At 54.2% G+C, this 14323-nt stretch overlaps 1 protein-coding gene across 2 annotated transcripts in view; it reads right to left on the bottom strand.

Annotated features, from left to right (window-relative positions):
* Window positions 1–681: 681 nt before the first annotated feature.
* OSBP2 (oxysterol binding protein 2) overlaps window positions 682–14323 on the bottom strand; it is a 116829-nt gene continuing 103187 nt past the window's right edge. For both annotated transcript variants that reach the window (XM_040607350.1, XM_040607359.1), the window contains 10 exons: window positions 12816–12933; window positions 12046–12112; window positions 11478–11645; window positions 7827–8072; window positions 4301–4421; window positions 3435–3538; window positions 2911–3006; window positions 2288–2472; window positions 1226–1446; window positions 682–1035 (listed from right to left, as the gene is read on the bottom strand). In XM_040607350.1, the coding sequence (XP_040463284.1) occupies window positions 893–1035; window positions 1226–1446; window positions 2288–2472; window positions 2911–3006; window positions 3435–3538; window positions 4301–4421; window positions 7827–8072; window positions 11478–11645; window positions 12046–12112; window positions 12816–12933 (1469 nt within the window). In that variant the 3' untranslated portion in view covers window positions 682–892. The remainder of the gene's footprint in view (window positions 1036–1225; window positions 1447–2287; window positions 2473–2910; window positions 3007–3434; window positions 3539–4300; window positions 4422–7826; window positions 8073–11477; window positions 11646–12045; window positions 12113–12815; window positions 12934–14323) is intronic.

Here is a 14323-nt window from a genome sequence, read left to right as displayed (position 1 = left end):
AACCCCTGGACTGCAGCTGTATGGAGTGGGAGGGAGCTGGTACCGGAACCCCCGAGCATCGCTGGCCTGCAGACCTCCTCCGTGTGTCTACCAGGCATTCCCAGCCTCAGCGAGGCCGTTTTCCCCTTTGGATGTGGTTGCAGGAAAACCAAACCAAACCTCACTCAAATCACTCTCACAAAGCATCATGTTAGAGACAGTCCTAAGCCTTGACTAAACATGGCAGACTGCGGGGAATCTGCTCAAACACTTCTTTAAAAAAAAAAAAAGTAAAGAAAAAAAATATCCTGATTGGTGCTACTGGGATGACTGGGCACTGTGAGAACCACCTAGAGCCTCCAGGATCAAGTGCCACAGCCCCTGGAGACACTTTCTGAGCAGGATGCAGGCTAGTTCACGTCTGTTTTTGAAGGAACCTGAACCAGAAGCAGATTATTTTTTTTTTTAAATAATTCTATAAAGTCACACACAAATGGGGAAAAAAAATACCAAAGAAAAGAGCTCACACAAATGCACAGCATCCCCACAATGCGAGCATCTTTGGAAGTTGACGTCTCAGCTGATAAAGCTGAGGCGCTGAAAGATATAGGCAGCAACTCCTGATAGCAATAAATATGCTAGGCTAAAAACGAACCAGATTCACGTGTTCTCGTTCCTAATTAGTCGCTGAAAAAGCCATCATTAAAAAGAAAAGGATGCTATTTATTAGTGCGTAAAAAAATAGGTTTGGAATCCCTGTTTAGATTTGCTTTTCAAATTTCTGTATGTATTGACTCTGTGTATTTGCACTGTTAACTGCCGGCGGGACGCTGCCAGCGTGTCCTCACTGTCCCTCTGTTTGTCCCGGTGAACCGAGGCGCAGGGCCGGCCACCCCGGTGCCAGCAGAGTGGCTCAGAAGATGTCAGGGCACATACTCCAGTCCTGCTTGTCCTTGGCCTCCCAGTAGCCGCCCCTATAAACACAGATCAGCTCCCCCGTCACAGCATCCAGCTTGCGCTCAAACCACAGCGGGATGTAGCCTTCGTAGTCCTTGCCTGTCCAGGGAGAAACAGGGGCTAAGGGCTGCTTGTCCTGGAAGCCGCCACTCCCGCGCTTCCCCCAGCCCCCAAATAGCTGCAGGGTCCTTCCTTCATCCCGCAAAGCCGGTGGGCTTTCTTCGCCACATCCCCCTCCTGCAGCGAGGGGCGGGCAGTCCCTGCCTGCCAGCATCCCAGAACATCTTACCTTCCTCCAGGGCTTCCACAGCCTCGGCCTCTCGCCGCCGGCGCACAGCTCGCTGCTTCTCCTCCAGCCGCTGCTTCTCCACGTTGGCCTCATCCCAGCGGCCGCTCTCCATCAGCCGCTGGTCGGGTCTCAGCCGGCTGTCCGTGGGGGCCACTCGCTCCTCAGGCTCGTTCAAGGTGAGGGCCAGGTCAGAGAAGAAATACATGTTCTCGGCGTTCTCCCTGCAGGCGGAGAGCCCTGATCAGGGTGGTGGAGATGGTGCCTACCTTGAGCGGAGCTCCCCCGGCCCTCTGCGTCCTTGCATCTCACCCCAGCCCCACTGACGCTTCTCCTGCTACCCCAAACCAGATACACAGAGGTTATTTAGGGAGCCCTGCCTCCCACCCTCTAAGTGGAGATGCCAATGACACCTCAGTGGTGTCCTGGAGGGGAGCAGACCCCTCCTCTGTTGGCTCCATATAGGGAAGCTAAAAGCCAAGCCTGGCTGCTGCACTGCACCACTGAGACATGAAACTGCTTCACCCGAGAGCTGCTGGATCCCCGACTGCAGAACCAGTAGCACCAAGCGGAGGGTGCTTTCCACGGGGGACCATTCCCACAGAGCACCTCCAAAGCTGGGACCGGCCATTGGTGCTACTGAAGGCTGGAGACAGAGCAGCCCCACCGTGGGTAAGAGTCTCAAGAGAGGACCGCTCTCCAGAGAGCTAAAGCAACCAGTGGGACAAGATGGCCAGGGACGCACCAGCAAGGCAGAGAGCCGACACACCTCCCCACTATAGCCAGCAGCCCAAAAAAACCTAAACAGTACCCTCACCTGCCCAAAACCTACCTGCAACGGATCCCCCCAAAAGCCACCCTCCTCTCGCAGGGACCTGCTCTCTCCTGCCATGTGCTCACATCGAAAAAGCCAAACCAGCCACTCAAGTCCTGGTCCCCTTCCCATGTCCTCACGACTAGGCATACAAGCCCCCTCCCTCTCACAGGACTCAGGGTGATGCCATTAATCCCCATCTGGCTGTTGGACCCCCAAGCATAGCACCCCACGCCGAGGAGGGGACTCACGGGAGGGGGTACTTCTTCCACAGGACCTTTGGAGACAGCGTCTGGTAGACTGTCTTCTGCTTGCCCTCCATGCTGGTGCTGCCGTGGCTGCTATGCACTATCTTGGAGCACTCCATCTTCTCATCCCATGTGCCAGACATTACGTAGTGGGCTTTACCATCAGCATCACTCACCACCCCTGTCACCTGGCAGAAGGAGATGGCTCTGGTGGCATTTGGAAACATCCAGAGCACAGGGAGAGGCACAGGAGGGCAGAACACCTTCCAGGTGCCCCAACAAGAACAGGTGGACCTGGCACTGCATGTCCTCGGACATCAGCTGTGCCCAGCACAGGGGAAACGCTGGCCCGTTCTGACCACACAGGTGGGTCTCCAGCCCACCAAACCCTTTCCAGTCTCTGCGGCAGCTCCAGCACCTGGAGAGCCAAAACAGTGGCTATGCTTGGAGGTCCCTCCCCCCAGACCTCCCTGGTGACCCACATCAGAGGTGCCAGTGCGGCTCCTTGGCCCTGTGCTGGGGCTCATCCCAGCTGCGGTACTGGGATCCTGTGAGCCCAGCTTAGAGGTAAGGTCTCATCCCACACAAGGCTGCTAGAAGGAGCAGGGAGATGGATGGCTACGTACCTTTCGGGGGACATCTCTGGAGAAGTAGCTGTAGGGGGTAAATTTCAGCTGGCATTTATCTTTTGACTTATGGTTAACAATCTCTATTTCACCAGACTAGATAAAAGACACAGAACCACAGCGAGTGAGAGACTTTGCAAGGAGACAAATCAGGTGTTAGTTGTAGTGCAGGTACAGATCAACACCAGCTGCAGCATTACTTCTGGCTGTAGCCACCACAGCGACCACCCCCACCAGCCCCGTGGCTCGCCAGCAGCACAGTAGAACCCACCACGCATGTGACCACCCTGCTGCATGGAGCTGCTGGCCTTGGGAAGAGCCATTAGGAGCTCCCAAGAAGCTTCCCCCCTCATCCCTGCCAGGAAAGCACACCTTCCTATCATGGCAGGAGTATGGTGGGGACACCAGGCAGCGCTGGCATACACCCCAGGAGGGAGGGCAATGTCCTTCCAGCCCCCCTGCCCCTTCCCTGGAGCCCGGTGAGGCCAGGCACGACCCATCACCTTGGACCCGTAGCCACCGACCTGATCAATCCAGAGCTTGCCCACAATGATGTTGTGAACGGTGGAGGTGACTTTCCTCCAGACATAGTGATTCCCGCTGGAGTGAAACTCAAGGTGGATGGCACCTGCAGACAGAGGGGTGCCTGGGCTCAGCAAGGGCAGATGGCTGGGCAGGGCTGCAGGCACGCCCCCCTGGAGCGCCCCAGCACCATGCCTGTCCCCAGAGCCAACCTGGCCTCTCTACCTGCATCCCCCACCATCAGCTCCCAACCAGCGCCGGGTCTGGATTCACCCCTCCCTTGCTGCATGCTCTGTGGGCTGCTGCAGCAAGAGAGCTGCAAGGCCCTCTGCCCTCTTCCCACCCCCTTAAAAGCACTAATTTTAAAAACAGGTCAGAAACAAGCTGCCTGGTTGATTCTCAGTGCCACGAGAGCAGCCAGCCACCACCACAGCTCTGGGACCAGCCCCAGGTGTGCTGCCCAGCCCGGGGACAGGCAGAAGACAAACAGAACACTGGAAGCAGGCAGCTTACTGCATCTGCCACCCAGGGAGAGGGTTAAAACAGGGAGTAAGCTAACCTTTATATATCATTTGAGAAGAAATCAATTAATGGGCAGGCAAGATACTTCCAAACCACTATGGTACTAGCAGCAAGCAAAGCAGTCTCCCTTTGCAGCTGGTGTAATTTCCATTTCCAGGGCAGACCAGTTATTGTCAGGTTGTCTGTGATCAGGAGCACAAATCTGTGCTCTCTGCATTGCTTGGGGTAGAATTCACTGAGCCCTGTGAGAGCCCAAGGGACTGGCATGTTGCTTTAACCTTTGAGTATTGCATGAGCAGTGCAGGGAGAAAAGCAAGCCCCAATCCTGTCGGTCTAAGTCACCTACCCAGTGGCATGATGGAGAGGTATTTGCCCCTGAACTTGCTGGCGATGGTGATTTCCTGCCACAACGTCCACCCTCGCTTGGAGTAAACGTGATGGGCAGCTGCCGGGGGGTGGTGGCTCACCTGGAGGAGAGGAGAAACAAACAGCCCGTAAGATCACAACCACCAGCACCCCGGAGAGCCCTGGCGAGTGCGAGTGCTCACAGCGTGACTCCTAGGAGAGGCAATAGCCGCGCACCAGCTTTAGCCCTCAGGCTGCTCTGCTGTGCTGACCTGAACACTCCGGTCTCCTCCTGAACATCAGGGTGACCTCCCATGAAGTACCCTGGCAGCAAACAGAGATGCACCGAGCTCCTGCCAGGATTTTCTAAGGCACGTTATTTGAAGCATTATCAATAAAATGCTAATTTAATCAACTATCGTTGTGAAACGATGCTGTACTGTGACCCCAGGACACGACTCCACTCTTCAGGGGTCCTGATTGAGAAACGGTGATGTGCCAACATCCAGCCTAGATCCCCAGTAATCCCAGTGTAACAGCACCTCTCCTACCAGCAGCGGCTCCCACTGCTCTGCCTGGGAATTCCCGGGGGATGCAAGTCTCCAGGTTGTCTGAGACACACGGACCTGCTCAGCCAAGACTTTGGCTTTGCCCCTACAGACACGCTGGGCTGGAAAGGTGGATACAATATCCTCTGTCCTGGGCATGACTTGTAAAAGGACATTACTCACATTCCCTTGCACTGGAAAAGCTGCCCAAGAGCAAGGTGGGAGCAGGACACCCCAACCAGAGGGCTCTGCCTTCACAGGGTCTCACACAGCCGACCCAGCATGCACCACCCACCACTGGGAACCCACTAACCACCGAGCTCCGACAGCTGCACTGCTGAGATCAGAGATTATTTGCACCAACATAATTACAGGCTGAGCGCCCCAAGCTACTGGATTACAAACATGAGCAAAGACCTCTCCATTAAATCTCACTGTCACCAGCAGGAGAAAATCCTATTTGGATAACTGGATTTCAGGCACGAGATGATCAACGCTTCGCTCAGTGTTGGTGGGCTAAGCAGCGCATGCAGCATCCAAGGAAAGTTCAGAGCAGCAGGAAGGGTGTCTGTCTGTCTACCCCACGCTGCCTGCACTGAAAGCAGCACCGGGGCAAGATGCGCTGACAACGCTGCATCAGCACAAAGCTACTGTCACTGAAACGTGCCCTTTTGAGGTGGGTCCAGGAGGGAGATTTAGAGGCTCCGCTCATAGACCGAAGGCTCCAGAGCGCTGCAAGGGAGCGGGTTTGTTCCAAGTTACAGTAAACCTAATTTCAAATGAAGCTCATGTGCTGTGCCAACGAGGGAAGGACTCAAGGACCAGACAGGAGGGCTGCACCCAGGGGTTCAGGCCAGCCTGCAGCTCAGCTAACATCGAGGTGTCAGAAACAGCAGATTTGGGTACAGATGCAGGAAAACTGGGACCAACCAGAGAAAGCAATTCAGAGAGGGTCATTTATTTGGGATGGAACAGGAATGGAGGAAGGAGGGTGGTGAAACGGAGGGTGAAGGAATGAGACAAGGGATGGCAAGGTGTGGGAGTGACTTGGTCAGCGCTGTCCAGCAGCACCCGACAGGCAGCACCAGGCTTCATCACCACAGCCCAAATGAGGATATAAACCCAGCCTCCTGTTCCGGCTGGACCCTGGAGGGATGAGGGGTGTTGCTGGCTAAGGGATGGATTGAGCATCCTGATAAGGAACCACCCACTTCCTATAGTACTGGGATGAGCAGGGTGACAGCGCAGGGAGACGGGGCACCAGGGAGGTGTTGGAGAACAGAGACTCCTAATTTCTCTCTGCTGTGCCTAAAGCCCGCTGGGGAATTTGGCTGTGTGGCAGGACAGGGGAATCACTGCTGGGCAAGGGGAGGTGAAGGTGTGATGCTGCAGCCTCTGACCTGCCTCCTGGGAGCAGGCAAGGGGCTGGGCAGAGCAGGAACAGGAGGCACATTCGCAGTTGTAGCTCATTACACTCTGGTCAGCAGTGTCCTGGCTCACTGCAGCCAAGGGCATGAGCTCCCAAGACTGGGACAGACCATGTGGGCATCACTGGGGACGATCAAAGCTGGCTGACATCGGGCATGCAGCTCTGGATGGTGCAAAGGGACAGCAAAGACACGAATCTTGGAGATGCCTGTTGAAGGACCTTTGCTTTTGTCATGAGCAAGGGCTCACGTTTCCAGGAGACCCCACAGAGTCTGTCACTGCCTGGAGTAGCGCAGCCGAGAGAAGGGATGTGACAGGAGCTGCTATCCTGCCTCAGGCCAGAGCTTTCCAATTTTGTTGAGCTTGGGCACCCGTTACCACAGAGGGGTTTTGTACATGCCTGTGTCCCCTGCTGATGGTAGAGCATGGCACCTGCTACAGTGACTGCTCCAGACTTGGGTACAAAGGGCCATGACTTGGAGAAGATGAGGAGGAGGACAGAGACGAGCTGAACAATGTCAGGGAGACACAGGGATGCTGGTGCAAGCCTGAGCCTCCTTCACTGCATATTCTCAGCACGCCCTGTCCACATGTCTGACATCTGCTGTAAACATCATACAGCACAGCATGGCATGTCCAGATTAGCAGTAAGACCCTTCTCCCATGCAATGCCCCTCCAAAAATCCTACGAGTCTCAGGGCATGGTCTGCTGAACAGCTCTGCAGGTCCTGGACCTGCATCAGACTCTGCAGAGTGACAGAGGTTTGTGATTTTGTTTGATGCTTCTGAACACTGAAAAGACGCAGTGGTTGCTCAGTCCCCAAGATGGCACAGCCACCTCCTGAAGAACAGAGAGGCCCCACCAAAGCGATGTCCCACCTGAAAGGGGTGATAAATGGCCCCATCTCTCACCAGGAACCCAGGCCGAACCAGCCAAGTGTGCTAAATATTAAACAGTTCATTTTCTTCACAGGTCACAACTCATTAAGCACTCCAGGTTTTTAATTAAGACCTGCTGTTTAACTGATGCATGCCAGATGCACTCTACGGGTAGAGCATGGGGCTGTCAGAGGTTCTCAGGTTGCTCGCAAGCTCTGAAACTAAAATTCTGCAGTCCAACAAGAAACAAGACCTTATGACACCCTCTGGCCCAAAAATATCCCAAAACCTTTTGGGGCATCACTTTATAGCTACAAAGGAGCTCAGGTAAGGAGAGCTTCTTCCTTTCTGCTCAAGGTTTGAGATGTGACGACAACCCCAGCTCCAGAACAGCTGCCAGGAGACCTGGCAGGGTGACAGGACACCTTTCTCCTCTCCTCCCTTCCCCACCTCCTGCTCTGCAACACTGGAGTGGGCACACTTGGCTTCTGAAGAATGGCTTGGGCTGCACATGCAGCTGCTTCTGCCAGCACCAATAGCAACGCGCTGGCTATCTTGGCCAGGAGGAAGGCTCAGTGCGAGGAGATGCCCAGTCTCCTTCAGGGAAGGGCTGCTTTGGCTGGACATGAGCAGCAGGGAAGGTACACAGAGCCCCTACATAGACCCGCTCACCTGCTCGCACAGGGAACGGAAACCAAACTCCTCCAGCCGGTCGAGCTCATAGGTCTCCCCCAGCAGAGGGTTGAATGGCTTTGCGGTGCGGTGGACAGTTGTTGAGTAGGAAGACACTGAAAATGCAGCGACAAAGCACATCTGCTCCGTGGAGCTCTCGCACTTGACTGCTTTGTCCAGCAGCTCGTGGTACTCCAGGTCCTCTGTCAGCCTCTGCAGCATGGAGAGTGGCTCGTTGAAGTTTACCTGGAGGGGAACAATTAAGAGTTAGAGCAGGAGAGATGCCAAGCCAGGCACTTCATCCTTTGCCTTTTTCCCCCAGCACTGTGCCCTGCTAACCACTCGCATCCCACACATTTGGCTCTCCAAGCACAGTGCTACGCACTCCAAGAGTCAAGGATCCAGGCGGATGGGAACTGCTGAACCGAAGCAGCAGCCCCACAGGGCAGCTGACAGCATGGGGCTGGATGTGCCAAGGCACGCTGGGCACACACTGCTTCTGCAGCATCACTCAAATGTTAAATAAAGGCAAGAAATATGTGCTCTGCTCTGCTCCCTGAACCATACCACAAAAGCATGAAGGCTTTGAAGTTTCCAGCTGAGAAGAGGTGGGCCAGGGAGCCGGCAGCCCAGTGAACTAAGCAGGTATCACCTTGCTCCAGTGACGGAGCAGCAGTGACCCCCAAAACGAGCCTCAGCAGCGAGATCAGGTCCCTCCTGTCTCCTAGCCAGCATCCCACCAGCCACAACCAACCAGCAACGCAGGGCAGAGATGTGCTGCTCCCCAGGCTGCCCTCCATCACCTCGTAGCAAAGCCACCCCCATGCCAGGCTGCAGCCGAGTTGCTCAGGAAACCTTGAAAAGCTCCATTTCAGGGTCTCCCTGCTCCTGGGGACTGCAGCCCCATGACAGCACCCAACTGCACATGTGAGCTACAGGCAGTGGCAGCAGCCATGCCCCATGGAGCAGAGAGCAGAGGGGAAGCCCTGTCCTGGAAGAGCCCAAAAGTGTTGTACTTATACCCCAAAGTCATTGCTTTGTCCATTAGAAAACTTTGCCGTAAATTGCAAGGTTGGACAGGCTGCAAACATCTCTGGGGAAAAAAAACCAAAGGGTTGATTTTAGCAGTAATTTTTGTTCTGAAAAGAATCGAAATAAAATAATTGAAACGAAGATGGAGATACTTCTTCTCAAAAGGTCTTCTGCCTCAAAACGATGTGAAATTTACATTTACTTTCAGTTCAGAACAAAGAAATCTATTTTAGAAGAAGCAGATGGTTAAGGATGGGAGAATGACTTCTATAAGCCAAGTTACATATTTAATACTAAAGAAAACAAACTCCAGACTGTTCCACTTGGGGATTTAGCCTGTAAGCCCTATAAGCAGCAGGGAACTTACAGCATCCCAGAAAGAAAGAGCTGTGTAGAAAGGGCAGCATCACATCCACACACAAAAAATCAAATCACTGCCGGCTTGAGACAACTCTCAGGGGAGATGCAGGCGGCACGAGAACAAAGCCAGCAGCTGCATCCTCTCCACCAGCACTGCTCTGGCAATAGCAAAGCAAAACCCTTCCATGGAGGAAGGAAAATGAACCCACCCGAAACACAAAATCCCTAAAGCTGTTTTCTTCATTTTCAATGCTGCAGATTTGTTCATTCAGAGGAAAATTTAAGGAGGATGCTGTTTGTACAGAGAGGTTTTTCAGTCCATCGTATCCCTCAGGAAGGGGACCAGGTCTCAGAAATGCTCATAATTTGCCAAGAGTCAGCTGAAGCACACGGAAAGAGAAACTCCCACCACTGGGTGCACACAACATGCTCATTAACAGTTTGTACTATAATTAACCACGTTTCCAAACAGCCCTCCCTGAGCCGGCTGCTCCGCTTCCTTCTGCTCCTCCTCCTTCACTCCATTTACCACAACGTCAGCTTGAAAGCCCTCACTCAGCAGCTCCGTTTCAATTCACAGAGCTGCTGCCTTCTCCTGTGCTCCAAGCACACTTACTATGGAAGGAGAACTTAAATATCTGTTGAAAGGAGATTAAATTGCACCCTGTTGTCTTCCCACAGGCTGCTTGTTCTTGGGGTGAATGCCCCAGCAAGGAAATGCCGTGTTGGGCTGAGCCTGTGAGGTGCAAAGCATCTCCCTTCCTCTGTATCTGTACAGATATCCAGAGAGAAGCTGACAGTGAGCACTTGATGCTGGGCTGAGCCCCTTTACAGCCCATAGCTCTGTTGAACAGGTTACTGAGACAGCAATGCTGGGAAATCGGATCCACTTGCCCCAGGGAGGGATGGAGTAATTACATCCCCTGAGCCACATCAGGGGGCTGCTGTTCAAGCAGAACATATTGCCCTCAGCTTCAGACTCAGCTTTAGCAGATCCCAGAATGATTTGATTGATAGGGAAGGTATAAATTTCCTCTCTCCAGACACCAGCAGCTGCTGGTATTTCACGTTCTGAGCTTATTTCTGTACCCATCACACCTTCATCTGATACTGATGCTGCTGCAGAAACGCTAATGGACAGCACGGGGCTGTATATCTCATCTGGAAACAGCACAAGGAAGAGACACGCGTCACTCTCAGTTGGAGAGTGTCAGGCACTGCTTTAGGAAGAGACAGAAATACAATCAATTCAGCATCCAAGCCTCTGTAACATGCTCCTCCCCTTTACCCAGCAAAGGAAGGACCCTGAATACAGTGCCAGGGCTATGGACCACACTTTGCTGGGCTACTTCCACACCAGTCAGCACCACAAAAAACCCTAGTCACCCCCAGCTGGTTTACAACTCTCCCACAGTGCTTCTGGTTTTTGGGGAAATGGGATTCCTTACAACGGCACCTAGTCCCACCCATGCTGCTTACTGGGCTGGTGAAGACCTGCTCAAGAAGCGGCAGCCTGAAAAGGGCTGGTTTGCTTTGAAAAGAAGGGCTGTAGGTTTTTTTTCTTCCAGCTCCTGCTTGAAACACTTGAATCCTCAGGGATTCAAGGTGTCCTGGTTCCCTCCTTGCCTCTGCAACAGTTGGATTCGCAGAGAACACCTGGGCAACATCCCCTCTGCTCCAGCTCACTCTAGGACTCATGTGAGCAAGCTGCCAGGGCTCTCCACAGCTGGCACAGGAGAATGGATCAGTCCCAAAGAAAGAGCCAACCCAAATCAAACAGTCCCTAATGTAATAGCCACGACACCAGAGCTATTTACCACAAAGCAATTAGCATTACAGCTCCGAGCCACTGAGGACAGCCTCCTCCTGCCTGGCTGGTTTAGTTTTCTGGCTGTGCTGGCTCTCTGGCAGCAGACGGATGATTTCAAGGGATAAATAAATTGCAGGAAAAAATGCAGGGCTTAGAGTCAGCAGAGCTGAGCAGGGAGGACACACTGATGGGTGCTGCAGAGCAGGGCTGGGGAAATGAGTGAGGTGGTTTCAGAGGGCTCTGCCAGTGCAGGACTGGGCTGGAAACTGGTGACATGCTCCTGTCCCGCTCAGGGCTGCTGTGCTACCACAGCACCAGACCAGACCACCCGGAGCCATAATCCAAATCCTTTGCACAGCCAGGAGCCATGTCCAAATCAAACCCTCAATGCTGGCATCACAGCAGCACCTTCTCAGCCTGCCCTCAGCACCTGGGACATGCTCACTTACGGGCATGGGGATCTTGGACAGTTCTTTGCCGATGCAGTTCTTCATGATGCTCCAGAGGTTAAGGCTGTAGTTGGGTTTGTCAGGGATGCGAGTCCGTCTCCTTTTCTTTGGCAGGAGATCTTTGCAAGTGGACTCATTGCAGCTGCTTTGATTTGAGCTTTCAAAGACCTGTGGAAGCAACAGGAGAAACACATGTCTAAGCTGGACCAGCCCTGCATGACCCAACCGGACTTGACAGCTCCCAGAAGCAGCAACCACAGCTCAGGAGATACTTGTGCTGGGGAGCATCGCTGGAAGCCTGTTTTCCACAGCACAGGGGAAACAACGGTAACAATGGTGACACTGTCCTGCAACACTTTCTTGCTTCCCTCAAGATGGTGTCTGGGGTGCTGCTGTAAGGCTGCTGACATCTGTCCCATGCCCATAGCTCACAGAGCAACCAGTTCTGCTCCATCCTGGTGACACAGGAGGGATCCAGATGGACAGTCCCTCCAACAACCTCTCCTTCTCCTGTCCCCTGGTCTCATCCCACTGGGACTGTCCCACCCACTCTGCCCGGCCAACTCACACTGTCCTCCAGGTTCCAGTCCTCGGGGTGGCCCTCGCTGGCCCCACTCAGGTTACTGCCTGAACGCCTGTGGGGAAGAAAGTACCAGCTGGTAAACACCAGAATGAGCAGAGAAGGGGAGAGAAGAACTGGAGCTGGTGCAGCATAGCCAACATCACCTGGAGCACCTCCCTGCACCACCCCAGGGTGCTGCCTGGAAGGCAACAAGGTGACGGAGGCCATGCACAGGCATTGAGAGGGGATGCTCAGCGCCTATGTCCCAGCATGGGTGCAGAGCCTCTGCTTTTGCCAGTGAGCCCAGCAATGTGACCATGGCTCAGACCACAGGTACCTCCGGACCAGACAGATGCCCAGGGAGGCATCACAGCAGGTCAAGGCAGACGAAGGCAAGATACTCCCTGCTTCTGCCCAATGCTCCGAGAGATTTCCCTCCAAGTCCCTGCCCAGGCTTCCCTCGAGCTCACATCAGCTGTTGGGGCAGAGGACTCAGCCTTCCACGGCACAGGCTTGACGATTGCCTTCTTCACTACAGCTGGGACCATCCTCAGCCTCACTTGCTCCAGGAATGCAAGAGCAGACAGGCGTAGCACAGAGCCCTGGGCAGAGACAGCCCGTTTGCTGGGGGACATGCACCCAGAGTAGCCCCATGGGAGAGGATGCTGCCCTCAAGCCCAAGCACACCACCAGGCAACCAGTGCTCCCTCTGCACTGACAGCAGGTTTCACCAGGTTGCACCGTGCAACGCATGGCTCTGGGGCAGGGGCTTTTACCTGTGGTGCTTGGGGTCTGCGGTTACAGTGATAAAAGCTGGCGCATCCTCCATGGCATCAAAATACTCCGTCTCTTCATCTTCATCACTGGCCTCTCCTTTTGCAGACTGCACACTCCCTGTTGGCACAAAGGGTTTGAGATGTTCAGGTGCTGCTGGTCCCTTTCAGAACCCATCAAGCACGAGCCTGTGCCCAGAGCCCACCCTCCTCCTGCTGTGTCCCCACCAGTGCTGGTTCCCTTTACAGCTTTTCCCCCTCCTCTCCATCCCACTCAGCAAGAGGATGCCATACCAATTTCCAGCTCCTAAAAGCAAGGATGCGCCCTGGAAGCCTGTGTCCTGCTCTGCAATCCAGGCATACAAGGCTTCCCTGCCGTGTTCAGGAACACTTCCAAAAATGCCACCAGGCTGCCTGAGCCAGACACATGCACGTGACTCACACACCCAACCACTAACGCGGCTGCCACCCCAGCACCGCCCTGTCTACCAGGCAATCTGGTTTGGATTAAAACAGGGGGGGGAAGGGGGAAAGAAAAAAAAAATAAAGTCACATGTTTCAGGTGATGCTCAGAGAGATTTCCTGGCCCTCAGATTTTCCAGCCCTGCACTTATAAACTTTTCTCTTCTCTGCTGTGGTGGGAGGGATCACTACAAAGGCGGGAGCAGACTTTAATAGCAGTGACTTTTGAGACCCGGTGCAGTTCCCCTGCTCCTGTCCTTGCTGCACCGCTCCCCGGGTGCAGGCTCACTATGCACTTCACCGCTTTGCCACAAATCCACTGCTTGAGCAGCTGCACCAAGCAGTCAAGCAACCTCACCGATGCAGGGCACACGGGCAGAGCTGGTCACCTCTCTCAAGACCTCTGGGCAGTACTGCTGCTCCGGTGATGGTGATGACGGAGGCATCTGGCACAGCACTGCCGAGGCCATGTGAGGGACCAGAAGAGTCACCCCAGATGAAGCCACCTCGCTACAGTGACCCATCCAGCTCAGCAGCTGGTTCAGCTCCCCAGCAGCAACCTCCTTCCCTGCATCATTCCCACACTCCTCCAAAGGAGCAGGGTCACCCCCTGCAATGGGGTCAGGCTGGAATTGTGCCTTTGTCCTGGTTTCAGCTGGAACGGAGTTGATTTTCTTCTTAGTAGCTGGTGCAGTGCTGCGGTTTGGATTTGGGGTGAGAACAACACTGACAGCGCACTGATGGTCTCAGCTGTTGCTGGGGGATGTTTATACCAAGTCGAGGACTTCTCAGTTTCTCAGGCCCTGCCGGCGGGAGGGCTGGAGGGGCACGGGACACTGGGAGGGGACACAGCCGGGACAGCTGACCCCAACTAGCCAAAGGGGTGTTCCACACCATGGTATGTCACGCTGAGTGTATAACCTGGAGGGCAGGGGGGGTTGGCCAGGGCCAGGGGATCATCGCTCGGGGACTGGCTGGGCACCAGTCAGCGGATGGTGAGCAATTTTACTGTGCACCTCTTGTTTTCTTTTCTCTCTTCCCCTTGGATT

This window comes from Falco naumanni, chromosome 1 (assembly GCF_017639655.2).
Source record: "Falco naumanni isolate bFalNau1 chromosome 1, bFalNau1.pat, whole genome shotgun sequence".
NCBI lineage: Eukaryota > Metazoa > Chordata > Aves > Falconiformes > Falconidae > Falco > Falco naumanni.
The sequence above is the reverse complement of the archived record's forward strand: the minus strand, read 5'-3'. Positions and strand labels throughout refer to the sequence as shown.